Source organism: Sebastes umbrosus, chromosome 2 (genome assembly GCF_015220745.1).
Source record: "Sebastes umbrosus isolate fSebUmb1 chromosome 2, fSebUmb1.pri, whole genome shotgun sequence".
In the NCBI taxonomy this organism is placed as follows: domain Eukaryota; kingdom Metazoa; phylum Chordata; class Actinopteri; order Perciformes; family Sebastidae; genus Sebastes; species Sebastes umbrosus.
Window position 1 is genome coordinate 38,819,348 of NC_051270.1, and position 14,910 is coordinate 38,834,257.

The 14,910-nt window shown below is 42.2% G+C and overlaps 1 protein-coding gene across 1 annotated transcript; it reads right to left on the reverse strand.

The window, feature by feature from the left end:
• Positions 1 to 8,957: 8,957 nt before the first annotated feature.
• On the reverse strand, positions 8,958 to 12,382 carry tlnrd1 (talin rod domain containing 1). Its single transcript, XM_037752799.1, has one exon. The coding sequence runs from the start codon at positions 10,646 to 10,648 to the stop codon at positions 9,584 to 9,586; it is 1,065 nt and encodes a 354-aa protein (XP_037608727.1). The 5' UTR covers positions 10,649 to 12,382; the 3' UTR covers positions 8,958 to 9,583.
• Between the last annotated feature and the right edge of the window lie 2,528 nt (positions 12,383 to 14,910).

Consider the following 14,910-nt stretch of genomic DNA (forward strand, 5'->3'; position numbering starts at 1 on the left):
TAACTCAGCGGGTAATTGTTTTTGAGGTGAATCAACTTCCCAGTACGAACACTCTAATAGCCCTTATTTTTAATGTAAAAAGCACTAATAGCTGAATCCAGAGTTATTTCCCTTCCTCCGTTCATGTGAGTGAGACCCAGAGCGAGGCTGGATTAGGACCCCGTGACCAAGTCATGTGACCGAGCGGACGCTACTGTGCATGTCCCATGTGCCCAAGATCCGCCAAGATCTGGGTACTATTCCAGACGAAAGTCGAGCCATTTAAGCTTCATGTGCCACTGAGCAACTCTCATAGGAATGACGGGGGCCCCGCCTCCAATGCTGTATCCAGTTATTTTAATATATCCATGCAAGCTAGCGGTGACGTGCAATGAGCCATCAGGTAGACAGGCAGGTAGCCTCTCCAATCATTTCATTCAGCCCAAATAAAATGATTGGATGGGTTTATTACAGTCCTGCGACAGCTGCAGATACCAGATTTTTCTTTGTTTTGTCAGAGCATTTGATTCATTGATTGCTGTCATGCTGACAGCAATCAATGAATCAAATGACAAGAATCTCAACAAATATAACAAAAAATGTATTTGAAGAACACTACCAACCCCACCTATAAGCCGTTATTTTTGACCACTGAAATTTAGCGTCCCTCGGTGATGTCCTAATGCTACCTATGATTTAGACCATGTTGGGAAATAAACAATGCAAAGAAAATAAAACAATTTAGAGACTCTACTTTTGTTGTCTGATCAAATGTTTTGGGGACGAGGTGCATGAGGGGGGGGACTTGGACTCATGACCTCAGTATATGTGAAATCTTGGCTACGACCCTGCTGCCATTGTGTAATAGTGATTACGGGTCCAAAAGTGAACTCTAAGGCATAAAATGAGTGAGCCTGCTTCTGAACAAACAAGTCATTGAGGATCAGGAAAATGCTGTGACTAAATTTGATCAGAAAATACGGATTTTTCAGATCCAGAAGATTGAAGGATGATAAGAAAACAGTAGTGTCACACGACATTCTCTCTTTCTTCAGAAGTGTTTCTAACGTTCCCTGTGTCAGAGCAACAGCATTTCATCAGCCACACAACACATAAATAATGCACCAAGGATCAGTTTGCTCTTCTCAGGTTTCTGCAACACCAACCTGGAAACCTAATATGCTAACCTGCCTGGCAAACGGGAAGGGCATCCACCTTGTGCAGTGCCAAAGTTAAAATGAAAAAGTAAAACCCACATTAAAATATTTGAACACTGGTACAGTTAAACAGAATATCTCACAACAGTTTATCTATCTAAGGGTGGCCTTTTTTTTGGTACAAAAACTGCTCCCACCAACAAAGAGCTTGAGCTACAGTACAGCTGGCAGCCAGACCAGGTCAGCTATGTGTGAATAAGAATAAAGGCCTACAGCCTCCTCTCGTCCACAGGCAGCTTCCTTCTCCTCAGAGACGGGTGTCGTCAGCGCTGCTGGGATGAGAGCTTCCTCGGGGAAAAGGATAGGCAAGTGTTTCCCTCCTGCAGCAGGAAATGGGCGAAACCTTGCCCCGAAATTATGACTCCAGCATTTTGTTGTGTGAAGGAAGCCGATCCTGATAGCACAGGCTATAGGTTTCCTGTTGTGGGCCAACAGCCCTCGGTCCAGCCTCGGTCTGGGTCTCATTCACATGAACGGAGGAAGGGAAATAACTCTGGATTCAGCTATTAGTGCATTTTACAACTTTTAGGACCTAATGATTTAAATAAGGGCTACAGTATACAAGGGTTCATACTGGGAAGTTGATTTACCTAAAAAATAATTATCCGCTGAGTTACAGACGTCTCTTTCCCAATGTAAGTCTATGGGAAAAAGTCTTTTGGGGTCCAATGGCATCACCTGACGGACACGGAAGTTGCAGTACCGCCGTTTGGCTACTATGTCTAAACCCAACACTCTTTCTGGGGGCTTGGGTAAAACTGGTCATTACAGTATGTACACATGACATTATCACAATGCTCAGGTAGCTAACTGGCTTCAACATTATTTGATATTTTCAAAGAGTACCCTCAAACCCTGAGAATAGACCTTTTTCATGGCATAGGGAATGGAGCATCTGAAGCATCATTTGAAAGGTGCTACGGAGCTACGGTAACGCTAACGATATCGATCCTTGACAGCTTACCATCCATGATGGTCACTGATGTGTGTCCAATGTACAAATAGGTGGGGTGGAGGACCTTCAGGCCTGCTAGCCAAATGCCGACTACACAATCGTCCAGACAAAGATAAGCTAGCTAGTTATGCTAACCGAATGCTAACAAAATGTTGGCTAATCAAGCATAATTACCGGTATCTTGTCAAATGAAACCCATAAGCCTACTTTTGTCTGACTGTATACTAATATACATATGCAACATTTTGTGTTTTAATCTTATTCACTGTGTAGTGTTTTGTGTTAGTTCAGAAGTTCTTTTGGACACTTACAGTAACCAGCCAGATGGCACTCTTACCCTTACCCTCCAAAAAAGGCCGACTTGCTGTCAATGACATCACATTCCTATAGACTGTTCCAGGGATGACGGATTTTTGTAAGCCAACCAGGAAGTTAGCATCGCCCTGGTTCCCTCGACAAAAAGCCAATGGTATTTTTCCATTGGACGATTATTGCAGAAAGAAAAAGCTCTGAGGCAAACAAACTTTATGATACATGATACACATTTTGTTCACATAATGAACACCATTTTTATGATTTTTGAAGAGTAAATGCAATCGGCAGGAGTAAAAGGCTAATGTTGATGTATTTTATGTCTTAGAACAAAATATTCAAATCTCTTCAGCTTGTGTTAACTGCAGACCTTATTTCAGGGATCTAACTAAAAACCCATTGACTTCCAGACGAGAGAACTGGAAGTGCTAAAATGCTAACTCATTTCTGGGTTCCTGTAGCTCTCTATTCCCTGTTCAGTTGTAGCCTACATGTCAGCAGGAAAAACACTTTGAACATTGAAGGAATACTTCAATATTTTTGGGAAACATGCTTATTCCCTTTCTTTTTGTGAGATGACAAAACAATATCAATCTTAAAAATGATTATCTTAGGATGTGGTTAGCCTTGCTTAGCATAGGCAGAGGAGAAACAGCTAGCCTGGTTCTGTCCAAAGCTCAAAAATACACCGAGCAACACCTGTAAAGCTCACTGAATAACATCATGTATCTTATTTGTTTAATCAGCACACAGACTGAACAAACAGAACTGTTAAGATAACAATTTGTGGTTTTAGGGGGAGTTCCTCGCTGTAAATCTACATATTTTTATTTATCAGTCTTTACCAGTGAGGTTGTCAGGTGCCTGTACAGAGACCAGAACCAAAACCTGTGCTCATCGACTGTATCTGGAAATCCCGCAGTGGAGACAACACAGAACTGCTGGGGATGATAATTTTGAAAAAAAATAACCGACCCTCGTTAACCGATTATTAACCGTTAACCGACAAGATTTGTGCCTCGCATGCAGCGTGCGTCAGCTGCAATGTATGAGCACAACAGACAACTGAGTCTCCAGTTCACCGTACATGAGCCCTAATTTAGCATGCAGTTGCTTTCCCAGTAAAAGTGTCCACCGCACATTTAGTTTAGTTTAGCAGGTAGTCAGCTGTGTGTCCGCCCGGCGTAATGACACTCTGTCTGTCCAGATTAACGATAGCGATTGACCTACAAATAGTGTGTGTGTTTGTGCTACGTTAGCAGCTGCTAGCATTGCCGGTGGCTCCGTGCTCGCTGTAGCCACACACATACACTCTGTCAGGGCCGCGTAACTTCAGCGAGTTTCCGACAGACCGCGCGTGTGTGTGGTTTCTGTCGGTGGTGTTCTAGCTGTGAACGTAGCTGTAGCAGACAGTGTGTGTACACTTTATTTGTCGGTGAATAAATGCTACGAGGCTACAACTCCTCCGCTCAAGCCAAGCCTCCAGGAAGAGCGCCGGTCGTCGATCCCAACTTTTGTAGTGGCCAAATGGCAGTACTGCAACTTCCGTGTCAGTCACATGATGCATTTTGGACCCCGTGACCGAGTCATGTTATAGAGCGGGCGGTACTGCGCATGTTCCATGTGCCCAAGATCTGGGTACTTTTTTCCATACGGAAGTCGAGCCATTTTGGCTTCATGCGCCACTGAGCAACTTTCATAGGAATGAACGGTGCCCCGCCTCCAACGCTGGATCCAGTTCTCTCTATATATCCATGACTCAAGCGAGCTATAGGCGGGAACCAACTTCCTGTATCTATAAAGCCGGCACAGCCTCTCTTAAGGTGGACCAGCTTTTCTCCTTAAACTGACAAGTTTTTCTCAGCTTTTTAATTAATTATTAATATTTATTTTAACCGTTTTAACCGATAGCGTTAATCGGTTGAAATGCTTAATGTCGGTTAATGGTTAAATGGTTAATTATTAACACCCCTTGTCCAGATAGATAAACTGTTGTTCATTCAGAAATGACAGCAGCACATAACTTCCCAAACTACAAATGATCATTTTTACATTTCTGTCTGTGTACAGATCAAACAAAGGAGATACAGTAGGCCTACGTGTTAATTAGTGAGCTTTACATAATCTGACACAACGTGAGGCAAGCATTTCCATCCACCGTGCGCATTTTCAATTCGTGCATAAAGAAAACCTGAGTGGAAATGTTGAATATTTGAAAAAAAAAACTCTAATACAGAATATATACTGTATATCAATATATATATATATATATATATATATATTTATATTGCAAAAAAGTTAGTTCAGTTTCCAACTGACTTGGATTTGTCTGCTTGACAAAAACACAGAACAACAGTGCAAATCACACAAGACAAATTGTTTATGTGACACTTCACTGTTCCATTTTTGCCCTGTTCTGGGGGGAGGTCAAAGGTCAGGGACAACGACAGAGACTTCCCAGAGCTGGTCTGTATCCAGTGTGTTGCTCAATAACACCTCAGCTACTGTATCACCATGTCTATAGGTAAAGCACGGGCTCTCTAAAACACATCACCACCACAATGTGCAGACTACGCCAACAACTGATGATTATTTTATTATATAAGAACCTCTAATTTATTAATTTATTGATTAATCAGTTAATTGTTAGCCTCAGAAAATAGAAAAAAATCAAAAGCCTGTCTGTATTTCTCAGAGTCCAAGGTGACTTCAGCAGTTAAATCCTAAAGATATTTCAATTCATAATAATAACCTATAAAACTGAAAAATATTGAGCATTTTTGTATGATTGACCTCAATGAATCGATTATCGAAATTGTTGTCAATTTCCGTTGATCAATTAATGAACCACTTGTTTCAGCACTAGCGTAGATGCAAATGGCACAAAAGTAACCATAATGTAGTATACAGTGGTGAAATGTAACTAAGTACATTTACTCAAGTACTGTTCTTTTTAAGGTACTTTTACTTTACTTCAGTATTTTAATTTCATGCTACTTTCTTCTTCTTCTCCACTACATCTCTGAGGGAAAGATTGTACCGTTTACTGCACTACATTTATCTGACAGCTTTAGTTACTTTTAAAAAAAAAAATACAATACTGTGCTACAGATTAAACTATCCAACAGTACGTACAGTACTTTTATTGTAGTATATTTTAATGCTAATACTTTTGTACTTAAGTAAAATTTTGAATGCAGGTCTTTTACTTGTAACAGAGTATTTCTACACTGTGGTATTAGTACTTTTTAAAGATCTGAGTACTTCCTCCACCACTGGTAGCATAGCACTGTACTTGAATACATTGTAAATGTCGTTGTACTTAACTTGAGTTTCCATTTTATGATACTTTACACTTCTACTCATCTACATTTCAGAGGAAATTTTTTTACTTTTTACTCCACTAGCTTTGTTTGGCAACTACAGTAACTAGTTACTTTATTGATAAGGATTTTACACACAAAACCTATAAAAAAAAACCACTATCAAATGTGACGTGTTGTTAAATATAATGAAGACTCCCAAGCAAAATCTGAACCTCGACCGGCCACATTTAAATGCTACCTGGTCATTAAAGGTCCCATATCATGCCCATTTTCAGCTTCACACTTGTATTTTATGTTTCTACTAGAACATGTTTACATGCTGTAATGTTAAAAAAACAACTTTTATTTTCCTCATGCTGTCGGCCTGAATATACCTGTATTCACCCTCTGTCTCAAACGCTCCGTTTTAGTGCATTTCAACGGAATTGTGTTGTTAGGCAACAGTTTGGGTCGATGTTTACTTCCTGTCAGCTGATGTTATTTACATCCACTGAAACAGGAAATAAACTGGGACACATTTAGAATGTTCATGTTTAAATCCACGTAATGGTCTAAATATTATACATTTGTGACATCACAAATGGACAGAAATCCTAACGGCTTGTTTCAAACGCACAATTTCCGAATACGGGCTGTGTGTATTTCTCCGTATATTGAGCGTTTTGATAGTTTAACAGTATTTATAAAGCACTTAAACCTGTTTTATAATATAAAAGACATGAAAATCTCACTTTTTACAATATGGGACCTTTAAAGCTGAAGTCGGTAACTTTGATCATATATGATAAAAAAAAGTTAAACTGCCACTATGTCCTCACAGTAGTACATGAGACAGATATTCTGTGACTAAAGTCATGTTCCTCTCTCTCCTCCTAGTGCTCTTGATTACATTTGCAAGATTTCACAGCGTGGAAGGAAAACAACCAGAGCCGAGCGGTCTCTAGGCAGCTGTCAATCACTGCTCACCAACTCCGATCAAACGGTCAAACTAGGCAGCGCCGATCAACATGAATAAACATTCTGTTACTGTAATGTCTGTTTTCAGCATGCTGACCGGGTCACAAACTTTCTCATTTAACAGCTAAACAGTACACTCAAATATGTTTGTGATTGACAGCTGCCCGGAGACAGCTCGGCTCTGATTAGTTGTCTTGTTCGGGACCGGTGGAATCTCGATGCCAGTAGGAGCACAGGAGGACACAGGGGAAGAGGATTTTTTTCAGATTATCTGCACTACTGTCAGGATATAGTGACCGTTTTATAAAAATTGTCATATTTGCGCAAAGTTACAGACTGCAGCTTTAATGTATCAGTGATAATAATCCAATATAATAATATAATTTAACAATATAACACTCACAAGGAACACATTTTCCTGCATGAGTACTTTTACTTTCAATGATTTATGTAAGTTTTACCGATAATACTTCTGTTCCTGTGATTGAATATTTTTAGAGTGTAGTATGGAGTGCAGGATCTGAATACCTCTTCTATCACAGCAAGATGTAACAAAGACAGACTGATATTATCATTACTGTTAAGGATATTAAAAAGACAAATAAATATGATCAGCTGTGACACTGTTTACACAAAGAAGTTTGTAAACTTGATAAATGATATGATCATTATTGTTCATGACGATGTCATCATTATTGTTATGGAACCACAAATTGCTACTTATATTATAAAATTAAAAGAACTGATTTGCTGTGCTACTGTATATCCCCATTCTACAAACTCATCAAATTCCACCCTAACTTGGTTACCACGACAAGACACAACTTTCCATCTTAAATCAATTAAAGGTCTCATATTGTAAAAAAATAGATTTTCATGTCTTTTATATTATAAATCAGGTTTAAGTGCTTTATAAATACTGTTAAACTATCAAAACGCTCAATATACGGAGAAACACACACAGTCCGTATTCAGAAATTGTGCATTTGAAAGAAGCCGTTAGGATTTTTGTCCATTTGTGATGTCACAAATATACAATATTTAGATCATTACACGGTTTTAAACATAAACATTCTTAATGTGTCCCAGTTTACTTCCTGTTGCAGTGTATGTAAATAACATCAGCTGACAGGAAGTAAACATGGACCCAAGCTTTTGCCTAGCAACGCAATTTCCGAGGAAAATAACGTTTTTTTTAAACATTACAGCATGTAAACATGTTCTAAAAGAAACACAAAATACAAGTATGAACCTGAAAATGAGCACGATATGGGACCTTTAAAGGGTTAGTTCACCCAAACTACGAAACTGTACATATATTTTAGTCTCTTCCCTCTAGTGCTATCTAGCCATGCATATAGTTTGGGTTTTATTTGTCCAGGTTTTAAAACATCTGCCTCCACACCAATGTAATGGAGATCAATCAACAGTTTTCATTAGAACTATTTGTCACCCGGGTTGGAAATTAGCACCAGCCACCAGACAAATGCAGGAAAAATATTCAAGTGGCTGCTGGATTTGTTTCACTCACCAGCCAAAAATACAATGGTAATCTATTTAGTGGCACAGCGGCAGGTGGGAAAAAAAGTAAATTTCCAACCCTGTTTGTCACAGAAGAAACTGAAAACAGCTGACACTATTTCTGAAACAAAAAAAAAAGTACAGACCCTCCAAATGCTGATAGATAACATTTTCATTAACTCAGAGGCTGTGTATTAAAGAGATGTTGCGGATTCATTTTTGGTAACATTTTCTTATAAGGCACCCTGTATAAAGGGTTTATGAGCTGTCACTAAAGATTTTAACTGTAAATAAATCTTTTATTAATGCTTTATACATCAGTAAGTTCATGAGACATCAGGGTTGCCAGGTTGTAAAAAAAATCTCATTTGGTTGGTCAAACAGTCTACTTGATGAACTAAAGGGCTACCAGGCCTTTCTTATCAACAGCTGATAATTCATCTACCAAGCATTATTTTATGAACCATTAATTAAGCCTTTAATAAAACCTTTTATACAGTGTGCCTTATTAGAAAGTGTTTTTATTAATATGAATACCACAAGCAAAGTTCATTTAGCTCCATTGTATTGAGGGGGAAGAAATAAAACTCAGAGAACCTGGACAGATACAACTGAACTCTGGACAGACACCACTAGAGATGTTATTGGAGTGACAAAGCCTTTTCAAAGCACATTAACCCACCAACAGCATGTCGGAAACAACATTTTTAATAGTTGAAATAAATACTCCAATACATGCATGATCAAAACACTTTAAAATACTATGGGAAGTCTGGTAAATAGTGTAAAACCTATGGCACACACTCACAGCAGCTTTTTACCAATTAAGAATTCACACATGTTGAAAAAAAACAAAAACAAGCATCGAGACACTCGGATCACTCTTTTCCAATCTCACAAAGCACATGTAATCGAGCAGGTCAGCCAACCATAGGGTTCACACAGTGAGGCTACATCCATCATCGAGGCTGCTGTTTTCACCGAAGCTGAAAACTGAGGTAAACTTTTCAGGTTTGAAGGCTGCTCGTCTGTCGGTGAGAGCGGGTGGTCACAGCTGAGCCCGCCACGTCAGGCCCAGAGAGCTCAACGGGGGTCCGTTCGGAACAAGGTTTGAGCCGCAGCCAGCGCGACACAAAACCCTGTAGCGTTTGTTAGCGCTCCTCTGCATTCAAACACACTTCAGCCACGTGAACAGACCCACCGACAGCCTTCTACTGATGTTACTCTGACTCTAAACCTGATGAACAGGGATAACCCAAGTGAGTCTCTTTGGTACGTCAGAATAGGACAGAGGGGACATGCTGCCTCTTCCTAAACTAATTCACAGAATGAGAGTTGACTGGCGGCAGAGTCCTTGGAGAGGAGCGTTCTCTGAGTGCCTGGGTGACCAGGGTGCAGCCGTCGGACACGGCACACGCCGAGTTACGCAGACGCTCGCGGTAGTCTGCCATTTTGGAGCTGCTCTCGGGATGCTGTGCGACGTCCCTGAGGCCCTGAGTGAGGAGGACGCAGGCTGAAACCACACTCATGGCCCCCCCTAACACCGCAGTCTGTACCCCCTTCCCTTCAGTGGAGATACTCGCAGCTCTCCCCAGGAACTGAGGTTCCGTGGCGAAACCGACCAGGGCGCTGACAGCCTGGACCAGAGCCGCACTAAAGAGAACACAGCGGTTCCTGGTCAGCTCGCTGGGCTGGGTTTTCACCTCTTTGACGCACGCCAGGAAGGCTGTGCCGCTCGTGCTCATGCTCTTGACGCTCAGTTTGAACTGCTCTTTCGCAAAGCGGTCCCTGGACCGCTCGCTGGCTAGCGAGGAGATGTCCGTCAGATTCTTGAGGCTGGTGGAGATGTTCTGAGAGAGCTCGAGGAGGAGCTGTGGGGTGAGGTCCAGCAGGGGCGTGACCCGGAGGACGCCGCAGCTCTGCTCCACTTCGTGCCGGCAGCGGGTCACCTTGTAGCGGTCCACCAGACCCGGCAGGCAGGGCTGAGAGCCGGAGGTCTCCACGGCCGCCAGGTAAGCGGCGTGGGCCGAGCACTCCGTCAGAGACACCACCAGATCGGCCATCTCCAGGAGACGGTCGCCCACCTCCGTGAAGCGGCCCATGTTGAGCTGGCTCTGGATGTCGTGGGTGAGAATGGAGAGCTCTTTGGTCCTGGCGATGACCGTGTCACGGCACTGGTCGAAGGTCTCCGCCACCGCCACGCCCTCAGAGGTCATGACCGGCCTGGTCTCGCTGGACAGCAGCAGGAGGTCGGCCACCAGCTGCATCTTGCCCTTACATGTGTCACAGACGGAGGAGAGACGCTTCCTCTGCTGCAGGCTGCCACCGGGTGTGCTGGTTGATCCCTCGCTAGCCGATTTGCCAGAGCCACCACTAGCCATAATAAGGAGGGGAGTGGAAGGAGAGGGGGGGTGGGGCGAGGGTCAAACTGCTCTTCTGGAGGGGTTCAGTTATTTATAGTTCTCTGCTGCTGCACACTGCATTGTACTGTTTAAGACATTTCCAAGATAAGCCTCACCTCCCTGCTTTTTACAAACTCTTTTAAATAACAACTGGCCAAACAGTCTTCCTTAAATTCCTTCAGAGTATAGGTCATCAACTGTACACACAGGACATGGATTCTCACTGTAAACATGTAGAAACTCAATAACTGCATTTACTTATGTCTGAATAACATTCCCCATTATTAATTAACTATACTAGTATACTATAATAACGATCTATAACTATGATCTGGCATATTCCCAGTTATCTGCCCTCGGTTATTAGTAATGTTTTACAATGTAACACAGTCAATCAAAATCCCTACAACTTCAGAGTAATCAGTGTAATATGCTCTTATCTTGACAAATTAATTTAAATGCCCTGAACAAACATAATCCAAAAAGTCAATATTCTCATTGTCGTCCCAGGTTTTCATGGGACAGAATCATTCACAGGTTGTTGAATTAAAAAAAAGAAAATCACACACAAACTGCAGTGCCACCGAGGTGCCTTCTAAAAGAGGCAAAGTGCAGATTGAGATTAATAGAAATGATGTCTAAAAGCTCCTTATCGTTTGAAACAAGATGGATTTACATTTGCTGAACTGACTCTGTGCTATTCCTGTGACGTTTCTTGGGGTCTCTTTAGGACTTTAGCCGAGAAAAACATCACCTCAACATTTACTAACTTCAATGGCTGTTCAGTCTCGTTGGGACTAGAATCAATAGGATCTCATTTTGTGTCCACCCGCAGCAGAGCAAGTAGCCTGAAACAGCACCGAGATCTTGTCCGCCTTGTTCCCGCTGAGTGTGACCGGCCTGGCGGACTCATGCTGGTTCTAACCGGGGCACCACCCGGGCAGCTCTTGTGGACAGCGGGAAGACTTGTGTTTCCCTCCAGCACCATCCTCTCATGAGTCCCCCCCACAAGAAGTAACATCCACCGAGAGGGAAACTTTCCAACAACACGAACCCCTTCAGTCCACTTTCAACCTCTTCTTCTTCAGACACAGTCCTGGGTTAGACGCTAGCAGTAGTTGCTCCGGTCGCTTCGCCTCCATATGCATCGTCCGTGTGTCCGCCCTCCACCGCCTCCACCGCGTCTTAACTCGGGACCAGAGACCGCGTAGCCCCGCATAGCTCCTGTGGGGACTCGCTCCTCATATCCATACCAGTCGGCGGTCGTTGAACATTTAACTCACTTGTCTCGGGAGCTTCTACGGTAATGAAACCGTAACCGTAGCTGGAAGAGAGTGGCCGTTATTCCCACAGATTCTGCGCCGTGCTGCGCGCTCCCGCTGCAGTACTATGAGGAAGCAGGGAGGGTGTGGTCCGGTGTGGCCGCGGCTCGGCGGCTCAGCGGCGGAGCGGAGCGGCGGAGCGGCGGCTGGACGGAGCGAAGTTATAGCAACAGAGCGGCACAAAGTAGTCCTTCAGCTTCAAACTCACTTCCCGCCCTGTCTGTGAGCCGGTTGTTGTCTCACGTTAACGACGCCGCGGGGGAATATTGTAGTCATACGGTAGCCATGGAGCTCCGAGGAGTTCAGCAACTGCTTTTACTTTCAGGACTGGCTGTTAGTCTGCCATGATGAGACATCCCGGTTACGTCAAGCGAGCCGCTAGCCGAGCTAGCTCAAATGACGCCGGAAGCTTGCGTTTTCAAAATAAAAGCAGAGCTTTTGTCGCCAAAGATTAACAGCTTGTGGTGAGGACCGGAGCTATACCACGAAGGAGCCCTGAGGTCCCTGAAGACATGTCCTCGATATGTTTCTGGGAATTTGGGGGGTTTTAGGAACCTGGAGGAGAGGTTAGTTTAGACATAGTGGACTTTATATGAAGAAATATAGCGGAGTAGAAGTTGCATAAATTAGAACCAGTATCTTGAATGCTCTCTCTTTGTATAAATGATACTACCTGTAGGCCTGGGAATGAATGATTTAGTGTGAGAAGGGTCTAAAACAGCATTTAGATCTTCATGTTGGGAAATAAAAATGTAGGCCTATATAATAAATAATTGACCCGTTAACATTTACTAAAATGTTTTTAAAAATCCAAATAATTAAAAAGTATTCAACAAACTCAACAGGAAGGTTTAATCTCACTTTTGTTGGAACAAGATTCATGTGGAAGGTGTAAGGATCCAACTAGATTAAAGAATTGGATGTCAATTACACTGAAATGTAATGATGCTAAAATATTAGCTTAATGTCTTGTGAATAGATTTCTAAAAATGGTTCTCTGCCGGAAAAACAGTGGATTGCGCCCTCTGGGTTGGGAGTGAGCCACTGCCCCAAAAGCGGGAGTTCAAGTATCTCTGGGTCTTGTTCACGAGTGAGGGTAGAATGGAGCGGGAGATGGACAGGCGGTTTGGTGTGGCGTCAGCATTTCATGCGGGCGTTGTAGGCTACCGGACCATCTACGTTCCAACCCTCACCTATGGTCATGAGCTTTGGGTGGTGTCCGACAGAATGAGATCGCAGATACAAGCGGCCGAAATGAGTTTCCTTCGTAGGGTGGCTCGGAGTAGAGCCGCTGCTCCTTCGCGTTGAAAGAGGCCAGCTGAGGTTCAGGCATCTGATCAGAATTCCTCCTTGACCCCTTCCTTTAGAGGACTGGTAAGAGGACCCATGATAGACCCAGAACACGCTGGAGGGATATATCTCATCTGACCTGGGAACGCCTCGGGGTCCCCCTGGAAGAGCTGGAAAACGTCACTGGGGAGAGAGATGTCTGGAATTCCCTGCTAAGCCTGCTGCCCCCGCGACCCGGCCCCGGATCAGAGGAAGCAAATGGATGGGTGGATGGTTTGAGAATAAATAGTTTAGAATAAAAAGATTAAATGTGCGGATGATGCCAATTTTCAAATTCAACCAAGTGTTGCTTATCTTACTGAATTAGTTGAGAAATGAGATAGCTTTTCAGTTGTTTACAGTTTGAAACCTAATTATGATAAATATACCTGTTGGATCTTTATAGGACACACATTTTGAGCTTTGTTGTAATCTGCCAATAAAATGGTCGGATTGCCAAATTGATTTTTTAGTTAGGCAAATATACCTAAAAACATGGAACACATGAAAACCTTGATGGAAAGCTTCAACCAGTTGATAGAAATTGTTTTAAAGTTTGGAGAATGACTCATTTAACTTTATATGGAAAGATAACAGTGATCATTTCTTTAGTAATACCTCAGTTTATCTATCATGTCATTACCTAAAACATGAACAAAATGTATTCCATTTTTTATGGAGCAGTAAGCCTGACCAGATTAAAAGAGCTTGCCAATGATCATAAACACGGTGGTCTGAATTTATTAAACCTTAAGGCACTCAACTTTGCATTAACAGCATCCTTATACCTACTCTTTTTTTAATGTGGGTCAGGGTGAAGGCTGGAGTTAAAGATAACATTGGAAGTTAATGCAGGTTAATTAAAGGATGTATGCCTAAATACCTTATTTTTTTGTCTGTATTCAAATTCAAACAAAAAATGATGTATGGGTGTGTAAGTAGCCTATATGGATATGTATATGCATGCCCATGTATATGTTTATATGCAATGTATATATATATATATATTACTGTTGTAGATGGTCCAGTACTGTTTACTCTGGCATTTTTGACATCTGCAACCCAAGCCCTCACATCTTGCATGCTTGTCAACTTGTTATCAACATCCAAAAACCCAGAAGCCCACTCTGAGTGACCGACACCCAGTAATCCAAATACAAGTCTTGATTATGGATATATGGACTTTTTGGTAATTGACAGTTCACTGTAACACACTTGTTATGTTTGGGGAAGTTTAAAGGTCCCATATCGTAAAAAGTGAGATTTCAGGTCTTTTATATTATAAAGCAGGTTCAAGTGCTATATAAATACTGTTAATCTATCAAAACGCTCAAAATACGGAGCAATACACACAGCCCGTATTCAGAAATTGTGCTTTTGAAACAAGCCGTCAGAATTTCTGTCCGTTTGTGATGTCACAAATATACAATATTTAGACCATTACTCGGTTTTAAATGTAAACATTCTAAATGTGTCCCAGTTTATTTCCTGTTGCAGTGTATATAAATAACATCAGCTGACAGGAAGTAAACATGGACCCCAAACTGTTGTCTTACAACGCAATTCCATTGAAATGTACTAAAACGCAGC

Coding starts and splice junctions, on each gene's coding strand:
- tlnrd1 (XM_037752799.1), bottom strand. CDS start 10,648: ATGGCTAGTGGTGGCTCTGGCAAATCGGCTAGCGAGGGATCAACCAGC.